Source organism: Colletes latitarsis, chromosome 11 (genome assembly GCF_051014445.1).
Source record: "Colletes latitarsis isolate SP2378_abdomen chromosome 11, iyColLati1, whole genome shotgun sequence".
Classification (NCBI taxonomy): Eukaryota; Metazoa; Arthropoda; class Insecta; order Hymenoptera; family Colletidae; genus Colletes; species Colletes latitarsis.
This window is the reverse complement of record NC_135144.1, coordinates 18225047-18244099: the sequence shown is the minus strand read 5'-3', so window position 1 is coordinate 18244099 and position 19053 is coordinate 18225047. Positions and strand designations below refer to the sequence as shown.

The window sequence follows — 19053 nt, the reverse complement described above, 5'->3', positions numbered from 1 at the left end:
CCCAACGACCCTGATCGCCGTGGCGAATGAACGCGTTAACGCGCGGACGCTTCTTCCCCCGAATTAATTCCTTCCCGGGTGTCCTCCTTCGTAGAAAATAATTTCAAGCTCGTCGAAGCGTGGCAAAGCGCGTTACCGAGCGCGTCGTAACGCGAACACGAGCGCGCGTGCCCCGTTTCCGTCCGGCGGCGTGTTCCATTTTCTTCTCCCGGAACCGAAAGTCTCGGCGTACGAATTAATGGGACGAGATCGATCCAATTAATAGGTCGTATTATCGCGTAATCGATGGAAATTCGTTAGGACGGGTTGTGGATGCGATATACCGGCGCTGTCCGACGGTCCCGTGGGGCTTTAATAAATGCGAGGGGACTCGGTTTAATGCGACCAACCAGTTCCAGCGACGAGCGGGAGAAGACGACGACGACAGCCGTTGGGCCGCGGCAGGTGCACGCTCACGGACTAATCTACATGCGTGGAATGCCGTTAAATTAAGGAGCCAGCCTCCTCCTCGCGCAATCCGACAATTAAACCGATCCGGCTTCGTTCCATTCCGGGGCCGAATGCACCGGCCCCTCGTTACTCTCCCATTATCAGATTCTAATATTTCTCGCGGTCGAAAGTCAACTGGCGATACGACGCTCCACGCTCGACCGGGAACCCTCGTCTCGGGGAATTGCGAGCTCTCTCCGTGGCGTCGTTGCTGATTAAGGGGTTACGGGGCTATTGTAAATTTCTGCATTCGAAGCTGGAGTTGAATTAAATTGTCCGGAAGTTAATTTGTTTGCAATCGGGATCGATTAAGGTTGCTTAACATTAGGTTTTATGGAACCCCGTCGATTCGAGTTTTCAATTTTATGCTTAAACATTCTGAACGTGCAGATATTCTTTAGACATTGCTTATTGGTTTTTAACCAGTTAACTGTGTCGCCCCATTTTGAGAGCAGGCCACCTATACAGGGTGTTCGGCCAACCGTGGGAAAAATTTTAATGGGGGATTGCAGAGACCAAAATAAGGCGAAAGTCAAGAATATCAGTTTGACGATGGAGGCTTTGTTAAAAAGTTATTAACGTTTAAAGTTTCGCTCGTTCAGAATTTTTTTCTCGAAAACGCGCAGGATTTCGGGGGCATGTCTATTCACCGAAAATGATTGTAATTGAGCTTCGCAACTGAAAATAATTTTTCCAAAACGATTTGAAATTTTTTTTTTCCGTCGAAAAATTTCACACCTCGAATTTTTTTCTAGAAAGTGGGTAGGATTTCGGGGGTATGTCTATTTACCAAAAATGATTGCAATTGACCCCCGCAACCGAAAATAATTTTTCCAGAACGATTTGAAATTTTTTTTTTTTCGTCGACAAATTTAGGCATCTAATTAGATTTTCGTTAAGGAATTTTTTTCTCGAAAGTGAGTTGGATTTCGGGGGTATGTGTAATGACCAAAAATGATTGTAATTGACCCCCCCAACCGAAAATAATTTTTTTAGTATGATTTGAAATATTTTAATTTCCTCTAAAAATTTCAATACCTTATCGAATTTTTTTCTAGAAAGTGGGTAGGATTTCGGAGGTATGTGTATTCACCAAAAATGATTGTAATTGACCCCCGTAACCGAAAATAATTTTTCCAGAACGATTTGAAATTGTTGAATTTAATTGTTAATAACTTTTTAACGAAGCCTCCATCAACAAATTGGTATTCTTGATTTTCGTCTTATTTTGGCCTGTAGAATCCCCCATTAAAATTTTTCCCAGGGGTGGCCGAACAACCTGTATGTGTCGCGAAAATCGAGCGATGACGAATATACTCGTCAATCACAAAGTATCGCTGTTAAAATATTGGATCAAAAGGATGGGTTTATTTTATGAAATTGACAATTTTATTACTAATATTTACTTATTTGTTTAACATAAACATATGTTACATACATATTAAATGAAAAACACAAGAAAAATGAATCGTATACTCGTCATGACACAAACTCCTACTACTTCTCCATGACGAGTATACTCGCCAATCACAGCTAACTGGTTAATGACATCGTTATAAATCATACTAATCGTGACTTCTTTTAGCCATAACAAGTAGACAAGAGACAACAGTAAATAAAAATCTGTAGATTTTAAAGATTTCAAAAAAACGGGTTGCAGTAAAAAAAGGTACACAGTCAACGTCCGTAAATCTAGCGTTAAGCCTAAGGTTGCATCTAAAAGTCAGTAAATAACAAAATAAATTAAATTCATTGACTTGAAAAATATATTTGAAAGTAATAAAAATATAATGTACAAAATAGTCTGTAATACATAATAGTAAATTTTTTGTCATCCTGTATATGACATGGCGATCCAATCATTAATTCGATTCATTTAAAAAATTTAAAAAATACTAGTAAATCTAGCGTTAAGCCTAAGGTTGCATCTAAAAGTCAGTAAATAACAAAATAAATTAAATTCGTCGCGTTGAAAAATATATTTGAAAGTAATAAAAATATAATGTACAAAATAGTTTGTAATAGATAACAGTAAAAATTTTGTTACCCCGTATTAACGTTGCCGATCCAAGCATTAATTCGATTCATTTAAAAAATTTCAAAAATACTAGTAAATCTAGCGTTAAGCCTAAGGTTGCATCTAAAAGTCAGTAAATAACAAAATAAATTAAATTCGTCGACTTGAAAAATATATTTGAAAGTAATAAAAATATCTATAAAATAATCTGTAATAGATAACAGTAAAAATTTTGTCACCCCGTATACGGTTAACATTGCCGACCCAAGCATTAATTCGATAATTGAAAAATATATTTGAAAGTAATAAAAATATAATGTACAAAGTAGTCTGTAATAGATAATAGTAAATTTTTTGTCGTCCCGTATATGACATGGCGATCCAAGCGTTAATTCGATTCGTGGAAGAAGCGAGTTGATCGATACGAAACGACAATAGCGTCCCGGGGGACGTTCCGACCGAGTCGGAGGAACTTCGTCTCGAGTCCAGTTCCCCCCCACTGTAGGAAGCAATTAACTCATTTTCATAGTCCCGGGCAAGTTCACGGAAGCGTGCCAGGACGACGGGACAACCCTTTGCGAGCAACTTATGGGAAAAAAGCGGTACGAGAACTGAAAAGGTGCTGGCCCCCTCTCCGCGAATAAATTACGCGGCACAGGGGCCCGGAAAGTCACGCGATGCGGACCCTCGCTTCTTAAACCTTTCGCGTGCCACCAGAGACACGCATGCGCGATTAAGATCGACAGGAAACAGCCTCGACCCAGGGAGACACGATTTCCCTCCGAGGAATCGTCGTTCCGCGAGCCACACGCTGCCTTTTGTGTTCAAATTGACCGAAACTTGTTTCGCCCGAATTTTGCCGTCGCCGTTCAATTCGTTCGTCGTTCCTCGCGGGTTTGGTTCAACGTGGAACGTTTGGAATATCCCCAGAAAACGTTTAGGGAATTCTAAACGAATTATTGGACGCCCCATTATCCATCCGTTCCCTTTTATCTTCTGGGGGGGCCCCGAAGTATCGAGTGGACGTTGGAGAATTTATCAGAAAAGCAACGCCAAAAGAATGAAATTAATTTTGTGGTATTATAAATAATTGTCATCGAGAAATTTTGTTGAACATCGGTATCGGATAGGCGGTACACGAATTTCTCTTTTTGGCGTCCGAGAAATATAAGTTGGCAACGTCCTGGTCGAGGTTTTCCAATTTTTCGAAATTCTCTATTTATCGCTACACCGGGCCCAGTACGATAAATTGCCGCTTTTATCGCGGACTAGTCGCGGCCATTTGGTTCCGAAACGAATGGTTCCTCGAGCAGTAAATAATAATTACTGTTACTTACGAGTCACGGTGTGTCCAGGCCCCCCCGGATATCCCGGCACACGCGAACGCGTGCAAGCTTGCAAATCGAACCGCTCATAGAGTCGAGGAATTTATTATCGTCGGAGGGTCTGTCTCGTTGGTTTTGCTCTCGGCCGAGTCCGGCTCGTTCCTCTTCCGCTCTTCTTTCGCCGGGGTCACCCGACCCGCGGAGGTAATAAACACCGGATAATCCTAGGACGAAGGTGGGCGCGGTATCCTGGGGAACCATACGCGACGGGATCCGCTTTTCGAAACGGCGAAAAAGTATCGCGTGCGATGGATCGTTCCGTAATTCATGCACACGACGCTCTTGGGCGCTAGATGTGCACCTACGCACGACTCTACGAGCTGATACTAAAATCTGTAGGAATCTCGTAACTCTGAACCGCAGACACAAAATTCCAATCTCGTTTCTATTTTTTATTTAATACACAAAAGCATAATACGCTTTATACAGGGTGTTCGCCCAAAAATTTTAATGAGGGGTTCTAGAGGCAAAATAAGAGGAAAATCAAGAATACTAATTTGTTGATGGAGGCTTCGTTAAAAAGTTATTAACAATTAAATCCAAATATTTCAAATCATTTTGGAAAAATTTTCTGATGCGGGGGTCAATTGCGATCATTTTTGGTCGACAGACATACCCCCGAAATCCTACGCACTTTCGAGAAAAAAATTCGAATAGGTAGACAAATTTTTCGACGAAATTAAAATATTTCAAATCGTTCTAAAAAAATTATTTTCGGTTGCAAGGGTCAATTACAATCATTTTTGGTGAATACACATGTCTTCGAAATCCTATCCACTTTCGAGAAAAAAAATCGAATAGGTAGACAAATTTTTCGGCGAAATTAAAATATTTCAAATCGTTTTGGAAAAATTATTTTCTGATGCGGGGGTCAATTACAATAATTTTTGGTCATTACACATACCCCCGAAATCCTACGCACTTTCGAGAAAAAAATTCGAATAGGTAGACAAATTTTTCGGCGAAATTAAAATATTTCAAATCATTCTAAAAAAATTATTTTCGGTTGCAAGGGTCAATTACAATCATTTTTGGTGAATACACATGTCTTCGAAATCCTATCCACTTTCGAGAAAAAAAATCGAATAGGTAGACAAATTTTTCGGCGAAATTAAAATATTTCAAATCGTTTTGGAAAAATTATTTTCTGATGCGGGGGTCAATTACAATAATTTTTGGTCATTACACATACCCCCGAAATCCTACGCACTTTCGAGAAAAAAATTCCAATAGGTAGACAAATTTTTCGACGAAATTAAAATATTTCAAATCGTTCTAAAAAAATTATTTTCGGTTGCAAGGGTCAATTACAATCATTTTTGGTGAATACAGATGTCTTCGAAATCCTATCCACTTTCGAGAAAAAAAATCGAATAGGTAGACAAATTTTTCAGCGAAATTAAAATATTTCAAATCGTTTTGGAAAAATTATTTTCTGATGCGGGGGTCAATTACAATAATTTTTGGTCATTACACATACCCCCGAAATCCTACGCACTTTCGAGAAAAAAATTCAAATTGGTAGACAAATTTTTCGGCGAAATTAAAATATTTCAAATCATTCTAAAAAAATTATTTTCGGTTGCAAGGGTCAATTACAATCATTTTTGGTGAATACACATGTCTTCGAAATCCTATCCACTTTCGAGAAAAAAAATCGAATAGGTAGACAAATTTTTCGGCGAAATTAAAATATTTCAAATCGTTCCGAAAAAATTATTTTCGGTTGCGGGAGTCAATTACAATAATTTTTGGTGAATAGACATACCCCCGAAATCTTGCGCATTTTCGAGAAAAAAAATTCAGTATGGCCGAAATTTTAAACGTTAATAACTTTTTAACGAAGCCTCCATCGACAAATTGGTATTCTTGATTTTCGTCTTATTTTGGCCTCTAGAATCCCCCATTAAAATTTTTCCCAGGGATGGCCGAGTACCCTGTATAACTATTATGTTAAATTAGAATATTCTTGAAACGTTTTATTAAGTCTGGCGTTTGCAGTCTCGTCGTTGGCCGTGTTTATATTATTTTTATGTTGATTTATCCGATGATTTGTATGAAATTCGTCGCGTGAACACGAGGAATTCGCAAAGTCCGTGACTAGTGTGTTGTTTGTGTCCGAAAGAAGTTTTCGGTTGGCCAACAAATTGACGACACGAGTAACGATTGTTTGCGTTCGCTTCCAGGGGTGGAAAGTTCATCACGGTGGGCGACAGAATTAGGTTGCCCGACGACGTGACGATGGGCTATATCATCGAGTACCTCCTGAAAAAGCAGCTCACCGTCGTCGAACAGTTCCATTCTCATCTAGAACCGATGAAATTCCTTAACAAGGACACCTTCGCTGACCAGGTAATTTTCAAGACTTTATTTTCAATTTCATCGCATCGTTCAAACGCGTTCACTGTCAGATCAAGACCGTGTAATATTCTGCGAATGTAAAATTTTGATTTTAGACCATTCTAAGTTACATAACCTAACATTCGTTTCGGTACTTATTTTCGTAACCTTGTTAAAATTCACAAATTCTATCCAAATTTATTTCCCTCAACGTCTTAATTTTTCTAACATCGTAATGGTCAATCCTGTCACCCCTGGGAAAAATTTTAATGGGGGATTCTGGGGGCCAAAATAAGACGATTATAAAGTTATTAAAAAGTTAAATTAAAAAATTTCAAATCATTCTGAAAAAATTATGCTTGTTTGCGCAGATCAGTTACAATCATTTCTGTGGAATACACATACCCCCGAAATCCTACTTACTTTCGAGAAAAAATTAGGTTATGTGGTGAAATTTTTCGGAGAAAAAAGATTTTTCCAAATCGTTTTAAAAAAATTATTTTCGGTTCCGGGGGTTAATTATAATCATTTTTGGTCATTGGACATATCCTCGAAATCCTACCCACTTTCGAGAAAAAAATTCGAAAAGGTGTGAAATTTTTCGACGAAATTAAAATATTTCAAATCGTTCTGAAAAAAATATTGTTAGCTGTGGGGGTCAATTACAATCATTTTTGGTGAACAGACATACCCCCTAAATCCTGCGCATTTACGAGAAAAAAATTCAGTACAGACGGAACTTTAAACGTCAATAACTTTTTAACGAAGCCTCCGTCAACAAATTAGTATTCTTGATTTTCGCCTTATTTTGGCCTCCAAAATCTTCCATTAAAATTTTTCCCAGAGGTGACCGAACACCCTGTGTATGGGTGACAGTCACGATGTTAAACGCCCGTAGAATTTTGCCATTCGACGGTTACCGCCGTCTGGCGGTGGTTCTTTGCCCTTGCTAATTTCTCCGATCAAAAAACGACATCGTTTGTCCGTTTTATCGAGCGTTGGGTTTCGGAACACCGCGCACAGCGCGCCTCCAATCTCGACCGCGTTCCACGCAATGATTAATTGATCCGGTACGAGCGGGGGATTAAAAAAATTAAGGGTGGGAGGTCCGGGGGGGGGGGACGGAATTAAGATCGTACGGGTCGCCGTGTGAAGTCTAATCGCGAGTAATAGAATAATCTCCGCGATGAATCACCGCGGCTCTGCTTTCCTTCACGGAACGCAATGGCCATTATTTAATCGTGACCGTTCTCGTTCGTTGTTTGGAAATTACCGTTCGGGGCTAACCGACTCATAGAAATCAGGTGATCGTTGTGTTCGCGCGAGCCAACGGTCACCAGGTGCCATTGTTGTTCCTTCACCTTCCTAGCTCGATTTTTTCGATCGACGTTACAAATTTCATTTTAAAATTCTATCGTCATCTAGACGTTGGACAGCCTTTCGAAATTGTTGGTTAGTGAAATAATTGACAACATCAACGCAAGACTATACGGAGAATTCGACAACGTGCATAGCACTTTAATAAAACCTAGATGGCACCAATGTAATGTCCATTGTATGGTAACAGATGGCGCGGTTAACCCTATGCTCGAGTTTCGAAGTTCCATGATAATTTCCTCTTACGAAAAGGGAGTCCTAATCGAGAAAGTGTTTTACGAGGCAGTTGTAAGAACGTTGAAATTGCGTGTGGAATCTTTTCGTAGATCTTGTTTAGTGGCGAACGGGAAACGATCGCGCGGAAACACGAAACGTAAAAAACGAAACTGCTCGTCGCTTAAGCGTGGCCGTATCGCGCGCAAAACAAATATTTTCGTTCTGCTCGTAGGCAGAACTTGATTAGGCATTCGGTGTCGAGTTTCACGCGAGCCATAAGCAAAATAAGGGGATATCGTGTTCTGTCGGCGATGGCGACGAACTCGTCGCGTCCCTCTCGTTGCAAATCCTCGACGACGTGTCGAACGTGTCTCGTCCTCCATTTCCGATTATAAAAGTGTTGGCGATGTTTGGACAAAGTGGTTAATGATGTAGCTGACTGTTTCTCCGTTTTTACTTATTCCAGGTGTCGTTCAGTTACTCCAAGGGTCCCAGGGACGAATGGAATATTTTGAAGATCGATGGATTCGACATGATGGACGATCCTAAGAGGTACCTTGCAATTTCACAATTTTCACACCAGCAAGACATTTTTTAACCAGAACCACGGTTCGCGTAATTGTCGTTATTTTTTGTTTACAAAAGCAATTTGTATACTGTAAATGTGCGCCACAACCGATACGCAAAAAGTTTTATAGTTTCTTTTAAAAAAAATCCCGAGAAAAGCTGGAGATATCGTATTCTGGACAAGAGCAACCCCGTGAAACCCAAGATTTAATATGGTTTAGTAGGGGCGAGGGAGGGGGGTGGTTGTCCAGTTTCCCAAGAGTTATGTGACCGCCACCGGTTTGTCAGAAGGCTCCGGCAAGGGGCAGCCGAGGTGCAACGGAGGTGACGAGCGGTCGCGATCCCCCGGGTCTAATTTGTCGTTTTTACGATCCAGCAGGGGGCAGCAGGAGCAATTAGCCGCGGGCCCAACGTGCAACCCACAGTCTCCTTCGTCCTGTTTCCCGCGCAGGACGCGTTCCTCGTACCATTTTCCCGTTTCTTCGAGCAACGTTCCTTCCCTCCCCTCCTCGCCTTTCCCTCGCAGCCGTTCCTCCATAAAGGCTCGAATTGCTCGTGTAATTGGCCTGCCCGTGTGGCCACGACGGCTAGACGCTGAAACCGCGCGAGCAGAAGACGGAAGCGTGTGGCGAGAGCCAATAATAAAGATGCCTGGCTCGACGGTTTTAATTGACTTTATTACAATTACGGAGAGCCTTTACGAGTCCCGTTCCTCGCCTCCCAGCCCTCCATTCGAGCTTTTCCACGCGGAAAAACCAGCCAGAACTGTTTTTTTTCTTCTTTTTTTTTTTTAACTGAAATTTTAACTCGCCACTGGCGGCCATTACTCTGCTCGGCCGCCACGCGAGTAAAAATAATATTTTGTATTCGGTGGTCATCGATGGAATTCTCGAAAAGGAAAATACAAATATTCGTGTACATTTAAAGAAATAAAAAAAAAAAAAGAATAGCGGAATCGTCCATTTTTTTTATTTAATTTTTACTGTTGCATCAACCCGTTAGGGTGATTAGCAACCACAATGCCTTACGGCCGTTAGATATAGAATCAGGTTAAATTAAATGACAAACTTTATACGTTTAACATAGAAATATAAGGTACGCTAGACACAGAGATTAAATTAAAGTGAATGAAATATGTTTATACAGGGTGTTCGGCCACCCCTGGGAAAAATTTTAATGGGGGACTCTGGAGGCCAAAATAAGACGAAAATCAAGAATACCAATTTGTTGATGGAGGCTCCGTTAAAAAGTTATTAACAATTAAATTCAAAAATTTCAAATCGTTCTGGAAAAATTATTTTCGTTTGCGGGGGTCAATTACAATCATTTTTTGTGAATAGACATAACCCCAAATTCCTACCCAGTTTCGAGAAAAAAATTCGGGTAGCTGCTGAAATTTTTCGACGAAATTAAAAGATTTCAAATCGTTCTAAAAAAATTATTGTCGGTTGCGGGGGTCAATTACGATCATTTTTGGTCATTACACATACCCTCGAAATCCTACGCACTTTCGAGAAAAAAATTCGAATAGGTAGACAAATTTTTCGACGAAAAAGAAAAAATTTCAAATCGTTCTGGAAAAATTATTTTCGTTTGCGGGGGTCAATTACAATCATTTTTGGTGAATAGACATAACCTCGAAATTCTACCCACTTTCTAGAAAAAAATTCGAGAATGTGTGAAATTTTTCGATGGACAAAAAAAAATTTCAAATCGTTCTAAAAAAATTATTGTCGGTTGCGGGGGTCAATTACGATCATTTTTGGTCATTACACATACCCTCGAAATCCTACGCACTTTCGAGAAAAAAATTCCTTACCGAAAATCTAATTAGATGCCTAAATTTTTCGACGAAAAAGAAACAATTTCAAATCGTTCTGGAAAAATTATTTTCGTTTGCGGGGGTCAATTACAATCATTTTTGGTGAATAGACATAACCTCGAAATTCTACCCACTTTCTAGAAAAAAATTCGAGAATGTGTGAAATTTTTCGATGGATAAAAAAAAATTTCAAATCGTTTTGGAAAAATTATTTTCGGGTGGGGGGGGTCAATTACAATCATTTTTGGTGAATAGACATACCCCCGAAATCTTGCGCATTTTCGAGAAAAAAATTCAATAATAGCGGAACTTTAAACGTTAATAACTTTTTAAGGAAGTCTCCATCAACAAATTGATATTCTTGATTTTCGTTTTATTTTGGCCTCTAGAATCCCGTATTAAAATTTTTCCCTGGGGTGCCTGAACACCCTGTATGCGTCGCCAAATGGTCGACAGACCTATTGGTTTTATGACCTGATCTGGTCCGACGTCGAACAGAGAGAAATCGCGAAGATTCGGAAATACAAAATATATCTATTCTCAACAAGATTTTATGAAGTTTCTGGCGCCGGTTTGTTCCGCGGGTTGCACTTCGCGCAGATCTATCGATTAGGTCCCTTTGTGTAGACGACAGTATGGCAGGGGCTTTTAGTTTACATCGGGATTGGACTCTCGAAGGCGTGCGGTTAGACCCAGTTTGCTTAATTTGAATGGTTCTGACTTCGATGGATCCATAGTTCGGTTAACTCCGAGGCCACGTTCGACTTAGCTTTCAGTAGATCTAGAAGTTCGAGCCGTCGGGATCTATGGGAGAACGAAATTCGATCTGCTCGTAACTTCGAAGCGTTTAAGTTACGTTTGTATAGAGCCCGTATAATTCAGCGTATTGTGGTCAGAATATGCTCGATGATCCTACAATAGTAAATGGGTCACAGGCTAGAGCCATGGTCTAAACGACAGACTCGAACCCGAATTGTCATCTGAACCGAACAAAATTTGTGACAACGTCCCGAAATTTAGCGTTTAAGGCGTGTTGTTGGGCTTCAGGATCCGCGTCGACGAGTTGATGTTTTCTAATTACAGATTCAGGTCGATCCATTGCCATCTGTTCCCCCACGTACCCAATTGTCCGCACAGATGATGACCAGCTGAACGAGCAGCGGCGATCCGACGAAGAAGGAAGGAAAACGAGGCCGAAGACTACACGATCTCTCGTTCTTTCTAGCTAGAAGCATCCGTTCGAAAGGACAGTGGTCCGCTCACTGCGCAGGTATGTTCGATTTCTGTTAAGAAATCGAGTCTGAGATCGACGTCGAATCGAAATGGAATCGATCGCTCGAAAATCGGCGAAAAATACGATTTCTCTAGTTACGTTTCGTTTCATAGCTCGAAAGCTTTAGGTTAGATTTCTGTTGCGCATTGCTCGTTTCGAATGAATGCCGTGGACATGGTAGCCAGCGTGTTAAAAGATACATTAAACGTTTATTTAACGCTAGTGCATTTAAAAATAGTAAATTTTACAGAACAATGTTCACTCGCGATTGATAGTAAATTTTTAAACGAATTATCGTGGGAAAGAACGCAATAAAAGTGGTTTTATTTCGCGTCGCGTTTGGACATCGATACCACGGGACATTTAAACTTCTACGAATTCTCGGGCTCTCGTTTTTTCTTCGTCTCCGTTCGCTATCCTTCTCTGTAGCGATAGCGGTTAAACGAGAGCTCGAGTTTCGTTTACCTAGCAGATAAATGTTCGCAGAAAGAATGCTGTATTTAGAAGAAGCCGTCTAAAATCGATCGTACCCCGAAGAGATTGCAATCACGCTCGAAAAAATAAAGAATCTACTTCTATGTTTTCCTGTTCCATATATCTCTGTGAAAGATGAGTAAATTGGCGGGAAGGTCCTCGCCATAAGAGTCGAAACGCTCGCGTAGAAATTGCGTACGCCGAACGTAGCGACTCCTGGCGATGCGCGACGGAACTGCAGCATCTGATCATAAGAACCGTGCGACCGAAGTATAATCGACGCATAATCGAATGTCCCTAGAGCCAGACGCTACGTTTCGAACGTCTCGGACAAAGACCAATCCCGGCGTTTATTGCGACCATTGTTCCATCTTTTTTTTTTGTACGTTTTATGTATGGGCGAGTCTCTCTGTACATAGGTGTAGATAGGACCGGTGGCTCCATCGCGTTTCCGACAGAGAACGTAGATAGGGAGGCTCTCCGGTCTCCCAGGGCCAAATACCAATGGCTGATCGACGAACCAGACGGCAAGGAAATCGTCCGTGTGTCGTTCGAAGTCCTCGACCCGAGGCGGATGGCTTTAATTTCCAAAAAGATTAATATTAATCGCGTAGAATTATTAACGAGGATCTGCCATCGATATCTCGTTAACCCTGGGCAGTATTTAAAGAGAAAAAATGGTTTCTTAAAATTACGTTCTCCTTTCACGTGAATGTTGGAAGGAAATAATAAAATATATAGATTGTATATAGGGAAATAAAGTAAATCGGTGATTGTATATAAAATGCGCGGGACACGTAACGTTATCGAAAATGTTGTACAGGGTGTTCGGCCAATCCTGGGAAAAATTTTAATGGGAGATTCTAGAGGCCAAAATAAGACGAAAATAAAAAATGCCAATTTGTTGATGGAGGCTTCGTTAAAAAGTTATTAACAATTAAATTCAAAAATTTCAAATCGTTTTGGAAAAATTATTTCCAGTTTCGGGGGTCAATTACAATCATTTTTGGTGAATACACATACCTTCGACATCCTATCCACTTTTGAGAAAAAAATTCGAAAAGGTGTGAAATTTTTCGACGAAATTACAATATTTCAAATCGTTCTGAAAAAAATATTGTTAGCTGTGGAGGTCAATTACAATCATTTTTGGTGAATAGACATATCCCTGAAATCCTGCCCATATTCGAGAAAAAAATTCGAAAAGATGTGAAATTTTTCGACGAAATTAAAATATTTCAAATCGTTTTGGAAAAATTATTTTCGGTTGCGGGGGTCAATTACAATCATTTTTAGTGATTACACATACCCCCGAAATCCTACCCATTTCCTAGAAAAAAATTCGAGAAGTGAAATTTTTCGACGGAAAAAAAGAATTTCAAATCGTTTTGGAAAAATTATTTTCAGTTGCGGGGGTCAATTGCAATCATTTTTGGTGAATAGACATACCCCCGAAATCTTGCGCATTTTCGAGAAAAAAATTCAGTACTGACGGAACTTTAAATGTTAATAACTTTTTAACGAAGCCTTATTTTGGCCTCTAGAAGTCAAACACCCTGTATATCTTCTATGGATCTGGCGATGTTTCCTCGAGTTAGGAATGTTTGTAAGGCACGAAATGAAAATTTTAATCGACAACGTTGGGTGTCCCTCGATCGTAATTGTACCATAAGACGAGAGATGCAAGGAATATTTGGCGACATTCTCGTCGCCGCGAATTGAGAAAATTACCTTAAGCTAGTCTCTTGTGTTAAGTAGCCGGTGATCGCACAATGTGATATTTAAGGGATGCGAGTGTTGATTCGCGTTTGTCGCTTTCGTGCGCGAAGGGGGGATCGGACATATTGTTTGCTACATAGAGGTTATGTAAACGTTCTATGATCCAACTTTGTTTTTTTTCGATATAAAAGGCTCTTGAGGGTTAGATTATTGAAACAGACTTAGTTAAAATTAAAAATTGAAATTTCGACGAGGACAAATAGTCCTTCGAGCGCAATAAATAAATAGATTTTCTAAATATTTTATTTGGGTCGTGCAAAGGGTAGATAATTTGTTTATTTTGCTAATCGTGTATTGTCCAATTCCCTCGTTCTTGGTTTGCGTTTCGATCGAATCAGTGTGCAATATCGAGAGAGAGAATGAGAGAGAGAGAGAGAGAGAATGTTCCGTAGATTTGTGGTTAACTGTCTGATTAATTGTTTTTTTTCGGCAATTTGGAGAACCCACGGGAGAACGCGTGTTGCGCACCTGTTGCGTCAACCGTGGGATAGAGAAGCGAAAAAAGAAAAAAAAATGGATTCCGTCGAATGGAATCAGAGAATGCAGCGATACACGATTATACGTTGTAACAATGACGTCCTATATAATACACGATATCTATATTGCACATGCGATTCCATCCGTTGTTTCCCGAGGATTGTTTTTTTCTCCGTCGTTTCCTGTCTTCCTGTTCCCGTGAGAAAATTCATTTTACGAGATTTCAAAGAAATCATCGCATCGCAGATGCTATTACGTCGACAGAGAAGTTCAGTTTTAGTTTAACATCGTTCTTACGGTTCTAATTGTAAATACGACCATTTCTGTCGTATTCCGTTTCGTAAAAACTGAGCTCCATTTTTAAAGAAATTTTGCAACCGTACCGATGTTTCGTTACAAAATTTGGTCTTTTAATTCACAGAATTTCGTATCATTTAAGAATATTCGTCTCTCAAATGGAAGAGAAAATAAATTGAAGAAGAGATAATCTGTAAAAGAGAAAATATGTAGAAAGCTCGAGGGGATCCATGGATCCAGAGATTCGACTGGTCGCGACCCCGATCGACGTTCTTGTCCGAGCGCCTCCATCTGTTCGTGTCCAGCAGAAGCAGACACGAAGTCGGTAAAGTTGCTCTCCTCGGTCCTCCCTTTCGATTCTCCTCAGTTAACGCACCCATTTCCAGCTATATCCTGTCGCAGTCCCTGTAAAACTAACCGCGAACCAGTCGAATGCAACGTCGATGAATTTTAGCGTTCGAGAAAGAATCGACGGAAAGCAACGACGGTCGTGACGTTTGGTCATCGGCCATAGAGAAAGTCGAAGGTAAGTCCCAGTCGATAAACTTATTTTTTGAGGTTAAGGATGATCTTTAATTTTAATCGGTGAAACTTCACACGACCTTACAAATCTCTAGACTTTTATGTATCTTCTATTAAAGTTTCGATATTATATTAAATGTCATACATGCAGATTAGTCGTATTTAATCGATGATGATCAAAACTTGTTACAACGTGAAACGAAGTCAAATTTCGTTGACTGTAATTTTTATTACAACGCCAATTATTTTTATTGGTTATTCAGGAAACCTCTAACTCTCAATCAACTTCCAGAGGCGTCCTGATCGGACATTTTATTCCACGATTCTGTTTTTTGATTCTTTGTATTTAAATTTTGTACAGACTTTTATTTACGAATATTTTGTCGCGTTCGTATTTTTGCTTTTCTATCGGATTTCTGAGTCTGCAATGTAGAAAGGATCGGAGATTTCCGAGGGCAATTACCGCGGCTATTTTTCGCGAAAAGGGAGATTCCCGATTCACGGATAGTCTCGTTACGCGTCGGAGCAGGAGTTATTTCTCGCGATCGCTATTCCATGATTCGTTCGTACGCAAGGGGCAGATCTATAAGCGAGCGAAGGGTATATTCACGGGAGATACATGCCCGCGCACATATTTACTCGAGGCTCTTTGCAAAAATTTATTCCCTCCGTCTCCGAGAGATACGAGTTATTCTCGTCGAGTATCGCAGTTACATCCGCTCGCATTTCTCGCTCGCGCGCTCGCGAATATGCCACACGTTCGGGGATTCAAATTTTACGAGGAACGCGTCTCGTTCAATATTCGACCGGAAGTGCGCCGTGCACGCGATCCAAAGACCAGGCGAATCGAGAGTCGCGATAAGAGCCGAGGTAATAAAAAAGATTACGACCTTTTTAAATCGAAAAAAAAAAAATAATAAATGCTCGAACGATTCGATCGTTGACAATCATCGAACGATAAGTCCGAAGCATCGTTAACGTTCAATTTTTTCGAACGTTCTCGTTGATAACAAATACGCTGATCCCGGGTTGAGAGCCCCTGTTATCGGAGCGGAAATTAAATTTCAGCCAGGGGTCGGCGTGAACTCGTTTCTTCTCGTTCGTTCGCGATCACGGGAAATAAAATTTATTCACGATTCGCAGGTTGAGAACCCCTGCTATCGAAACAGCTAAATTTCAATCGCAAGGAACCTCGCCGGTTTCGTTCATTGCAGTTTGCTGGGATACTGCAATTTATTCATGCGCCGCAGGTTGAGAACCATTGCTATTGTAGCAGAAGCTACACTTCGGTCAGAGACGAAGGAAAATGAACTTGATTTATTTATTCGTTCGAGGCTTGCCAAGTCTCCGCGTTATAGTTGGAAACCCCTGCCATCCGAGGAAAGCTAAATTTCAAACAAAGGTTAACGACGGATCTTATTGTTTCTACCGTTCGAGTTTGCAGAGATACTGCGGCCTATTCACGATCAATAAGTTGAGAGCCTCTCGTGTTTGCAACTAAAGTTAAAGTTAATTCGAAAGTCAATGGAACTAAATTTGACTTTTTCACTCGGTCAAAGTTTTCGAGCCCCCAGCAATTTATTCACGGCCTGGTCGGGTTAAGAACCGTTCCCATGAGAAAACTAGCCTAATTTTTTTTTGTCCATTTAACTTAGCAGAGATTCACAATCTATTCATGGTAAATGGTGAACCCCCGAAATTGTTCGTTCACGTGGGTTTCCAGTACGAAGAAAATTTATATTTTCTTCGAAATCTTTTTTTTTCCGAAAGCATCGGTATTTCCAGGCAGAACACCCTGTATAATTCTTTCTCGATCGGCTGGAGCGACGGCACAGTCGAAATTCCGACTGGATACGTAGTTACCGGATGCAATCGGACGCGAACGAAAGTTTTCCAATAAAAGATGTTTATGTCTGCTCGCCTCTCCGCGCGGCGCCAGAGGAAATATGGCCAAGAAATTTTTTTTAGGCCGTCGAAAAAGGTGTTCTGGTACTCGACGTTACAGATATCCGAGCCCCGGGTCGGCTCGGATCGGGACCCGAAACTTTTGAGCATTCGAGGCTGAAAATTAACCTGAAAAACTTCGCGTTTTACCACGACGTTAAGTACGAAACTTTTCTGTTGTACAGGGTGCTCGGCCACCCCTGGGAAAAATTTTAATGGGGGATTCTGGAGGCCAAAATAAGACGAAAATCAAGAATATCAATTTCATGACTGAGGCTTCGTTAAAAAGTTATTAACAATTAAATTGAAACATTTCAAATCGTTCTGGAAAAATTATTTTCGGTTGCTAGGGTCAATTACAATCATTTTCGGTGAATAAACATGTCTTCGAAATCCTATCCACTTTCGAGAAAAAAATTCGAAAAGATGTGAAATTTTTCGACGAAATTAAAATATTTCAAATCGTTTTGAAAAAAATATTGTTAGCTGTGGGGGTCAATTACAATCATTTTTGGTGAATAGACATATCCCTGAAATCCTATCCACTTTCGAGAAAAAAATTCGAAAAGGTGTGAAATTTTTCGACGAAATTAAAATATTTCAAATCGTTTTGAAAAAAATATTGTTAGCTGTGGGGGTCAATTACAATCATTTTTGGTGAATACACATACCTCCGAAATCCTACCCACGTTCTCGCTCTTGAACAACTAATATCCAACCTCCCGTCAACAGGTCCCCACTGGCCTCCGCTGATCGCTGCTGACCACTCCTGGAATTTTTGACAACGTATAACGATTACGACTGGCTACTGTTACTCTCTCCCAGCCTCTGCTGACCGCTGCTGACCACTCCTGTTACTTCTGACAACGTATAACGATTACTACTGGCTACTGTTAGTCTCTCCCAGCCTCTGTTGACCGCTGCTGACCACTCCTGTTTCTTCTGACAACGTATAACGATTACTACTGACTTCTGCCTGCCTCCGCTGGACTCTGCTGACCGCTACTGACCACTCCTGTTACTTCTGACAAGGTATAACGATTACTACTGACTTCTGCCTGCCTCCGCTGGACTCTGCTGACCGCTACTGACCACTGCAGGTATTTCTGATAATGTATAACGATTAGTACTTACTGCTGCATGCTCCTACAAGTCTCTGCTTGCCTTTGCAGGTTTCTGCTTGCCTGTGCATGCCTTTGCTGGCCTCTGCTGAACACTGCTGACCACCTCTGATGCTTCTGACATCGTATAACAATTACTACATGCTACTGTTCGCCCCTGCTGATCTCTGCTGGCCTCCACTGACCACCGCTGATATTTCTGACAACGTATAACGATTACTACTGACTTCTGCCTGCCTCCGCTGGTCTCTGCTGACCGCTGCTGACCACTTCTGTTACTTCTGACAACGTATAACGATTACGACTGGCTACTGTCAGCCTCCCCCAGCCTCTGCTGACCTCTGCTGACCACCCCTGATGCTTCTGGCAACGTATAACGATTACAACTTGCTACTGCTTGCCTCTGCTAGTCTCTGCATGCGTCTGCATCCCTCTGCTGACCTCTGCTGGCCCCTGCTGACCACGCTGACCTTTGTTAACAACTTCTAACATGATGTACATGTATTAAAACTTTGTATAATGTAAATCTGTGACAATAAATGATATAATTTCAAAGAATTCTATGTGTTCTCGTCACTTTTACCTTTCTTTTCCTCTCCCCATTATTCTCTTAGTTATAAGAAACCGTTTCTCTACTTAAAACTGGAATTCCAAAGTGCCCGGAGCGTTTTCTGAAATGCCAGTGACCTTGACCCACTTTCGAAACTGGGTCAAGGCCAAATCCTGATTCCCGAGGCGCCCGAAATTTTTCTAAGATTCGATGACCTTGACCGACTTTCGAAATTGGGTCAAGGCCATCCGGATTTCCAAGTTGGCCCGAAGATTTCTAAAAATTTTGAATGGCCTTGACCTACTTTCGAAATTGGGTCAAGGCCATCCGGATTTCCAAAGCGCCCGGGATTTTTCTAAGATTCGAATGACGACCCAATTTCGAAAGTGGGTCAAGGCCAAAT

General features: G+C 40.8%; 1 protein-coding gene across 1 annotated transcript in view; it reads left to right on the top strand.

Moving 5' to 3' along the window:
• The window catches only part of Fng (Fringe glycosyltransferase), a 115021-nt gene extending 103220 nt beyond the window's left edge, over positions 1 to 11801 (top strand). Inside the window, exons 7-9 of the mRNA XM_076778789.1 lie at positions 6078 to 6243; positions 8291 to 8376; positions 11297 to 11801. Coding sequence (XP_076634904.1) covers positions 6078 to 6243; positions 8291 to 8376; positions 11297 to 11354 — 310 coding nt within the window. The 3' untranslated portion in view covers positions 11355 to 11801. The remainder of the gene's footprint in view (positions 1 to 6077; positions 6244 to 8290; positions 8377 to 11296) is intronic.
• Positions 11802 to 19053: the final 7252 nt, after the last annotated feature.